Genomic DNA, 9312 nt, shown 5'->3' with positions numbered 1-9312 from the left:
CTATCTCAACTCAAAGCACAAATGATTTTATTATAGCTGCCAAGACCTGGCTTAATCATCTCCATTTATTACTGCACAAGAGCGAATTTGGGAAAATTCCCTCATTAAAATCTCTAATATTCTGAGTTAAAGATGCTAAATGAGTTTTTTCTCGGCCTCTTCTCCTAGCTTGTGGTTTATGGAATATGGTTGATTGTTACAAATGGAAAAGAATAATGATTCCAAATGCTAATGGATTAGATTACAGATGTCTAATTGTAATTTAGTTACTTTGAATGCAACTCTGTAGGAATACTTGTTAAATCCTAACCACTGGGAACGCAGCTATGATATATTACAGTACGGCAGGGAGGGGATGCACTCAGTAAGACTGCAGGAAATATCGCAATCCCCGGGGATGGGGTATAGATCACAGATGTGGAGAACAATTCTGCTGCTAAGGAATTGGGGTTCTTTTTTTGTAAAGGAACATAATTGCTGAGATGAAAAAAAGGGGGGGGGGGTACATTAAGGGGGGGGGGCTCTGTTCTGGATTGACAGGTGACTTCAATGTTGAACGGTCATCATTGCGCAAATTTATATTTTAATTAATTAAAAGCCAATCAAAATTACGGCTTCTGCAATGTACTTTGAGCTGTAACAGTTTTTAGTTTCACTTTAGGCTGTTACAGTTTTATCCCACAAGCTCTCAACCATCCAAAGTACCTATCTGGAGAGACCAACTTTTCAAAGGCATTTTACAGTGTGCACAACGCGTTTTACAATGTACACAATGTATGTGTTTTACTGTGCGTACATGTTTTACAGTGTGTGCAGTGTTTTTTTACAGTGTGTACAACGCATTTTACAGTATATATGTTTTATAGTGTGTATGTGTTTTAAACTGTGTACAATGTTTTTTACAGTGTGCACAACGCATTTTACAGTGTCTACAATGCGTTTTACAGTATATGTGTTTTATAGTGCGTACGTATTTTACAGTGTGTTTTACAGTTTGTATGTGTTTATGGTGTGTACGTGTTTTACAGTGTACAATGTTTTTTACAGTGTGCACAATGTATTTTGCAGTGTGTACAATGCGTTTTACAGTTTGTATGTGTTTTATAGTGTGTACGTATTTTACAGTGTACAATGTTTTTTACAGTGTGTACAATGCCTTTTACAGTGTGTACAATGCGGTTTACAGTGTGTACAATGCGGTTTACAGTGTGTACAATGCATTTTACAGTGTGTACGTGCTTTATAGTGTGTACAATGCCTTTCACAGTGTGTACAATGTGTTTTATAGTATGGTCATTTTAAACAGTAATGACTTTTGCGTGACACCTTGAGCACTGGTGTGCAGGACAGGTTTTTCTTTGAGCTATAGAAATGTAGAACATAGGCGGATTTGCTAAAATTAATAGTTACGAAGCTCTTAATGTAGTTTATTAATTTTATAGCAATAATGCAAAAATAGTTACAGTAGCTCCTTAGCCGCTAGTGTGCTAATCATTTTGGCCTTATATTTACCCCTGTTCTACTGCTGTGAAATGTCGAGAACAGTGATGTCACACAACGGGGCCAGCAATGAACTGCAATGGGGCCTGATTTCCCAATTAGGGGGTTATTTACTAAGACGGGAGTTTTATTGAAGTTGGGATGTTGCTATGGCCAACCAATCAGATTGTATCAATTATCTTCTAGAAGGTGCTAAATAAATAAGTCAATTCTGATTGGTTGCTATAGGCAACATCCCACCTTCAACAGAATTCTAATCTTAGTAAATAAACCCCCTTAGATTCCCGACAGCGAGTCACTCGCTCAGGGAAACGGATTCGAGTTCTGGATGTTGGATTTTAGATGTAATAACGACTATTGGATAAATGTAGGTTATGTTGCACTACGTACAGTATGTGGCGAGGTGACACCAAACCCGATTTTGTTAATCTCATATGATCTGAAGTTTTCAATAGCAAACTTTGTATACAATTTTCAGTTTTAAGTAACATACCGGCCATGCAAAAACATTCGACAAATTCTGCACAAATCAAATTTTGTCGCACAATCTTTGCTTAAAGAAAATACAGACAGTGACACAAATTCATGACACAACAAATCGTCTTTGTTTTGTAGCGACAGGGAGTAGATTTAATAAAACTCCTAAAAATCTAAATTTGAGGTGTTGCTCATGCGACCAATCGGATTCCAGCTCTCATTCCCTATAATGTACTAGACAGGTAATAGCTGGAACCGTATAGGTATCTATGAGGGAAACACCTCCCACTTTTGCTTTTTAGAAGGCTTAAATCTACCCCCGAACCTGTAACAATGGAGATGACATCAGCTCAGATCCGTACCTGGGTAGGGATGGATTCCATTGGCAAACACAGCTTCCGCAGTGGGCTGTCCGTTAGCCTGCGGTGGGAGACCGGTGAATCCATTCACCCCAATTGGAGATGGAATGTTAGGCACGGCTGGCGCGGTGATCCCTGGCGGTGTGCTCCCACCTAGAAAGGCCAAACATCGAGAGGCGTCATTAGTACCGCCCAGCCATGTATGACTGGACCAATCAGAATCTGTGAAACATTCTTCAACCATCCCCAGATATAACCCCAGCAAGTCATGTTTTCTGGGTGTCATTAAACATAATTAACTGCTAGATACGATTCGGGTGCTATGGCTTCTCATTTGTCGTATTTAGAAGGTTTCATATGGGATACAGTCATTAGGTGGTCCCTATTTAGGTCGACATGGTCAGGGCGTCGGCAATGTGGTTTTTACATACAGTAGAGGCCCCCATACACTATTGCAATTTGGTCGTTTTCACATAATTCCGCCAGATTGGGCAGAGAAATCGGGTGAAATCGTGCCAAATTGCATGTGTTTGACATCCGAATTGTTCCGCTGTGGGTTCCCGTAGGCTTCAAGTTGGAGTCGGACATGCTGTACAAAAGATAAATAGTCTGTGCAACCGTCAGGGGCATATTTAGCACCAGCGATGTATCACATACGATTTCCCCTGAACTCCTCTACCAGCTCCCCAGGAGTCCTTGTATATGCGATAAATCACATGCGATTTATCGTATGTAACAAGTGGCACATCAAGTGTCAAATAGTATGTGAGCCCTCCCGGGGGGCTGCCGGGGGAGATCAAGGGGAATCTGTGTCTGACTTGCCCTTCAGAGAAGTCGGACTAGTGTATGGGGGCATTAAGACTCCGGCTTCTCCTAATCCTAACCCTAAAGGTGCCCATACACTCTGCGATTATCGCGTGCGTTTTGGGCTATATCGCATTGCATCGCATGTGATTTATGTGCATGCAATGCGATCCAGACCCAGTGTAAAAACTACGTGCAGCACATACTTTTTGAACTGTGCAGTGGGATGCCCCCAGGAGCGCACATCGCACCGCACCCCAAAAACGTACTGTATAGGGGCACCTTAACACCCACCTGCTCAAGCTTTATTCAAATTCCGGCTGTAGCGGAACATCAGGGGTTAAGATACATTGTGAATCATATTGTGAGTAGCAGCTCTGGAAAGAATGCAAAGTGCCGCAGGCGAATCATTTTACCCCCCGAGGCCTCCATTTACCCAGTGTTAATTGAGTACTAATTATGCTCATATTGTTCTCTATTCACCTTAGTCGCTGTCATGCTGTCTCCCCCCCTCCCCCCTCCCACACATGGATATAACAGGGAAGTTCTGGGAACTGCAGCATCGATGGAAATCTAATGACAGACGCTTCACAAAGGGCAAAATTAACAGGTGAACGTACATTCGCAATCAGCAGAAAAAAATAATAATAATAAAGAAAAAAGAAAAAAAAAAAACTCCGGTAGGAGCAAAAAAGGAGCGTTGGCAGATTTCCTCTTTATTATCTGAGCTGCCACCACCGCCTTGATGTGACAGCTCCTCGCGTGCGCTACTGACTGCGCCGTACATCAAATGAAAGCGTGGAGGATTCCGGCCTTCCCCCCACTCTCCGTTCTGCTTACTAAGCTCCCCCCCCCCCCCCCCCACACCGTCACTGCCTTTGTGCGTGGCGCTGCTGTTTCAGGACTGTACAGGACAGAGAATACAGTTGCCGTGTCTTATTGATACTTTTACGGCACCAGGCCTGTAAGACACCGAGAGAGCGAGAGAGGGTTAAACGAACAACAACGTCGTTTCCCCAGGGGCCAGGAATTTAATTGTCACAACCTAAGGAATGATGAGATCGCCGTACTTGCCGGGAGTTCATTAAATATTACACGCGCTACAGCCGGGCTCTGGGGTCCTGCCCCGCGCCCACTTCAAAGGTCAGAGCCGGGGGCAGGAGGCGAGTTCTCCCGGCTTTCTCTAACCCTGCTTAATAGAGCTTTGTGTTCTAAGGATCGTTTCCTTGTGTGTGTGTTGTTTCCTCATCTAACTTCGTTATAAATAATGGGTCATGGAAGGAGGGCGCTCGGTCACCCCAGCCCCCCCCCCCGCACACACACACACACGTCGCTTTCTAACATTAGCGGAATATATTTTTAATGGGGATCTGCAGCACATGTAACCCAAATACATTTTAATGAGCGAGATTCCTGGTGTTGTAGGTACTTAATGGGCAGTCCCCACAGAGGAAGTGATTCTGTTCTGATCGGAATTATTCCTGCTATTTACATTATTTCATTAATTTTACAGGCCCAAAGCCCATCCATACTTCTTAAAGGATAACGGTAAATCTATCTTATATCACGGCGGAAATGCATTGGAACCCGTAGACACCAGATGTAGGAGGTTACATATGGGAAACATATGTAGGGTCATCGCCTGGTACAATAACATGGGTGGGTGTCCAGCGACTCACTCTAGCTGCCTGAGGTCACTTACAGTAATCTCTTTACCATGATGACCCTGCCGAGTACTGATCTGGGAACATCGGCCAATGTAATAATGTCTGAATTCATTAAATGTTGAAGGTTTGCAGGCAGAAGAAAGTCAGATCCAGATGCTTTGCAGATGATAAACAGACATCTCAGATGATATTCCCCATAAAATACATCTAATTCACAACGCTATGCCAATTGGAGGCACAATGAGCTTCTGCTGATTGAAACGATATGCAGCATGCCTATATTTTATATGTAACTGAGACTGTATCCTACCGAGTTTTTCAGCCAAACACTGTAACATAATTTGGTATGCAGATAAAGTTGCATATAATGATATGTGGCATGCTTATATTCTGTGTGTGACTGAGAGCGTATCTACAGTACAGTACATACCAAACTATGTTACAGTGTTTGGCTGGAAAACACCGTAGCATAACAATTTTTTAAGAAGATACAGTCTCAATTGTATAGAGAATGCAGGCACGCTGGATATCATTTTAACCACATGGAGCTGCAGATTCAGATGGAGCATCCGTCATCTATACCACTCTCAGCTCACCATACAGCGAGGCGCGCTGAGAATGTGGCGTGCTGAGAATGTGTCGTGCGTGTGAGACGATCGTGCACCCCATTCACAGCAATGGCGGTGCCCTGATCACCCCCTGTCAGCCCATCCCGTTGCGAGTGTGAAACTCACTGATGGCACTCACTCATGTGCAGATTCATGTATGCGCATGCATACATGCACCTGACGTCATGCGACTTTTCCCCGACACTAAAAACCGCTTCCATTACATCCCTGCCATATCCTCCACTGTTTTGTTCCGCTCACAATATGGCTGCCTTCTGAGGTGAAGGCCTTGTTGCAGACAGTAGATTTTATTTTGAAAGGTAAAACTTTATCAAACTTTTTCAACACAATATTATAAATTTGACGCAGTACTTCTCCTACCTGATGTTGGCGTCATAGGAGCAGCCGCCAGGCCGTTCATGTTGAGAGCCGCCATTTGCTGCATCTGGGCGGCTGCGAAGGCAGCCATAGGATTCAGGTATCCACCCTGTGCGACGGAAGCCATAATGGCGGCCTGCTGCTGCATCAGCTGGAAGAAAGGAAACAGACAAAAAGCATCACGCGTTACAGACAGGGACCCCCCAACCCAATGTGCGAGTGCAGCAGCTCAGGGCTCCGTCTTGGACTAGCAACATATTAGGGTCTTGTACTGCAACATGTCAATGGGGTAGGGGTCATAGGGTCGACAGGGAACGTTAACAGTGAAAAGGTTGACATGAGTTTGGCAAAAAAATTCTCCCAAATGTCGACAGAGTCAACATGGGCACCATCTAAGTGTAACCGCTGCGCTCGCAATGCTTCTGGCAAGGGGTACATTTAAGTTGATTCTGGTCGATGTTGGGTTGATTTTGATCGTTTTAACAGATTCATTTTTAGATTCATTTTTAAATATTAGCAAATGTGTGTTTTATCCCTGGAAATCCAACAGCGATTAAGATCGATTTCAAATTGATTTCAAAATAGACCCAACATCGACCACAATTCTTCTCTCACGAGAACCCGGTAAGCAGATGCAGCACTTTTACTTTGGGGGGTGGGGCCAGACTATAATGTCATAAGGCCCCGCCCCCAAGACTAGGAAGTGTCCATGATACACACGCCAGCGGGAAGAGGCAGTTCATACCTGCTTTAGCTCCTCCCCTACTCAGCGCCGATAGGCATACGATGCCATTTACCTCCTCTTGCCTGCTTCACTAGTAAGGGTGCAGGATGCAGCAGAATGCGGGAGAGCCATTTACTCTTCAGGGGCTGCAGGGGGCTACCTTATATATCGGAAGTCTCCCGGTGGGTAGGCAAATATGTATCAGTCTCTGGTCAGGATAGTATTTTATGCACATGAATCACATGAGTAAAATCAGGTAAAGGGGAGACGTATCAAACCTTGCAGAGAGGTAAAGTGAAGCGTGATAAAGTACCAGCCAATCAGCTCCTAGCTTCCATGTTATAGGCTGGGTTTAAAAAAAATGACAGTTAGGAGTTGGTTGGCTGGTTCTTTATCGCTCTCAATTTGATCTCTCTCCAAGGTTTTTTAAATTCACACATACTGTACATCTCCCTCCACTTTATCTCTCTCTACAACTACCCCAAACACCCCAAAGAGCCCCAGCCCCTTTCAACTACAACATGTTCTGTTCATAAAAAAACAGCATTACCTTCGCGTATGTGCCACATTTGCGGCAATTGGACGTGCGTAAGTTTCCCCCAACATTGCAAATAGTGGGGCAGATGTATTAAGCCTTAACAAGAGATAAATGCCAGGGTGATAAGGAGAGATAAACGTCCAGCCAATCAGCTCCTTACTGACTTTTTCAAACACAGCCTGTAACATGGCAGTTAGCAGGTGATTGGCCTGACGTTTATCTCTCTATCACCCTTGGATTTATCTCTTGTTGAGGCTTAAAACATCTGCCCCAAAATCACCTATGTCCTGCCCACTTCATAGGAAAGGGGAGTGGGGTCCTGGGAGGACACTGTAGGAGAGTCGCTATAATGAAACTAAAACAGGTTGGTTGCTACGGGTTACGGCACCATATAAATAGATATGTAGGCCCCTGTGATTTATAATACATTTGAGCAGTTAAGAATCACTTATTGGTGATATGAAAATGTAATGATCGATTCCCAAACCCGATTGATGATAAGTAGGCCCCCGGTAATATACATAACCCCCTACTTATATGCATCTGGGTCCGGAAATAATCATTGTCCGGCACCCGGGATAGGCCAATAAAGTACACAGTGATAATAAATATATTCCATTGCGATCTGGTAACATATAATGATCTCAGATGTTTTGTGATTGAAAAAAAAAATCTTTTTTATTCCATTTTACTGGCGCAGTGGGTGGGTGTCCTGACTGTGCCAGTCTACATCTGGATCTGGGCATAGGATCAATAACCTCACCCCAGTCAGCACCACAAGCCAGCACAAAACAAATAACCAGCCGCGGGGCATCCTCATATTCCTGTCTCTCTGCCCGGGAACTCGCGGCCCGTTGCATTCTGGGAAAGCAGGCTGCGTTCTGTTTGTTTGGGTGCGCTGGGCAGCTGGACCAGATTGTCATGTATATTTAACACCTCTGTTCATGCCAATGTTCCTTGTAATGCAAGAGATGCCGCAACTTCCCCCAAACTCTTCTCGCTTTCGTTTAGTCCTGGCGCCGACATCCTTCACAGTCCGACATTTAGACTGATTCTACTGCGTAACTTATAACAACGGTCAGGTTATATTATGCATGCGGGATAGCTCCTAATGTCGGGGTGCAGACACAGGGGGGCTAATATGGTAACGACTGGCTCTTGTCAGTTAAGTACAAGTTAAATAATGAAAGCTAATGTCTTATTGCTGTGGGCAGGGCTGCCGGAAGCTGAATAGGGCACGTGCGCTGCTAAGTTGGGCATCTGTCCCCCACAGCCACAGACCGGATCCCCTCTAACAAGCCTGGGCCTGTGCAATCAGTATCCACCAACCCTCCACCCCCACCACTCCTGATTTGTAAACTACGCCAAAATTCTAGATAGACATATAGCGATACAGGGGGGGGGATTCCTTTCCTCCTGGCGAGTGGTTAAAATTATGGAAACAATAGCAATGACATATACTATGATTACTACGGTTGCTACGGCACATGCCCAGTGGTAGCAGCTTCTTCTACCAAGTTGCTGTGTGTGGATCTGAGTCCTTACTCAGTGCACTGGACCAGAGAGCAGCTACCAGGCAGAAGAGACAGGAGCCTTACCATGAGTAATGTGTACATTAATGAACTTTAATGTGCCTAAAGCGTGCCATGTGAGGGGACGCGGTACACTTTGACGGTGTCCATGTCGACATTCTGGACAATTTAAAAAAAAAACTCATGTCGACCTAGCCATTGTTATCCTTCCATGTCAACCTATTTCAGGTGTCGACCTAATTCCTGTCGACCCAATGCATCTCGACCTAAATAGTGTTGAGCTGCTGACCGTATTCCCGCTCTACCCCCCATCTTTCTTGTGTCCGCCCAACACTCTCTCTGTCTCCCTCTATCCCCTGCTCACTCACTCACTCACTCATTATTCTTTGCATCACTGACCCTGGTGGGAGGGGTCAAAGTTCCCGCCAACTGTAAATACATTCCAGCATGATGACATCATTTTTTATCAGCAGTTGATTTTAGCATATGGTTTAAACCAATCCTGCCTGTTCTGTCCACTCACCCGCCCATCTTTCGCGTCATGATATCCATAGGAAAAACACATGGAACCGACAGCTGCGGCCCAGTCATAAAACAGCGTTGTAAGATTACTGATGCTCCCTCTTTCACAAAATGGAAATGTTTTTGGGAAGAATTAACTTATTTTAAGTAACTTTTTACCTACAGGGGGGAGAGTTGATCCCATTGGGGAAGTGACAATTATT

The 9312-nt window shown here is 44.4% G+C and overlaps 1 protein-coding gene across 1 annotated transcript in view; it reads right to left on the bottom strand.

Annotated features, from left to right (window-relative positions):
* Nucleotides 1–2322: 2322 nt before the first annotated feature.
* The window catches only part of CELF4 (CUGBP Elav-like family member 4), a 667347-nt gene continuing 660357 nt past the window's right edge, over nucleotides 2323–9312 (bottom strand). The window contains exons 8-9 of the mRNA XM_083151898.1: nucleotides 5797–5944; nucleotides 2323–2489 (exon numbers count right to left, since the gene is read on the bottom strand). Coding sequence (XP_083008024.1) covers nucleotides 2323–2489; nucleotides 5797–5944 — 315 coding nt within the window. The remainder of the gene's footprint in view (nucleotides 2490–5796; nucleotides 5945–9312) is intronic.

Source organism: Crinia signifera, chromosome 1 (genome assembly GCF_055691185.1).
Source record: "Crinia signifera chromosome 1, ASM5569118v1, whole genome shotgun sequence".
In the NCBI taxonomy this organism is placed as follows: domain Eukaryota; kingdom Metazoa; phylum Chordata; class Amphibia; order Anura; family Myobatrachidae; genus Crinia; species Crinia signifera.
The sequence above is the reverse complement of the archived record's forward strand: the minus strand, read 5'-3'. Positions and strand labels throughout refer to the sequence as shown.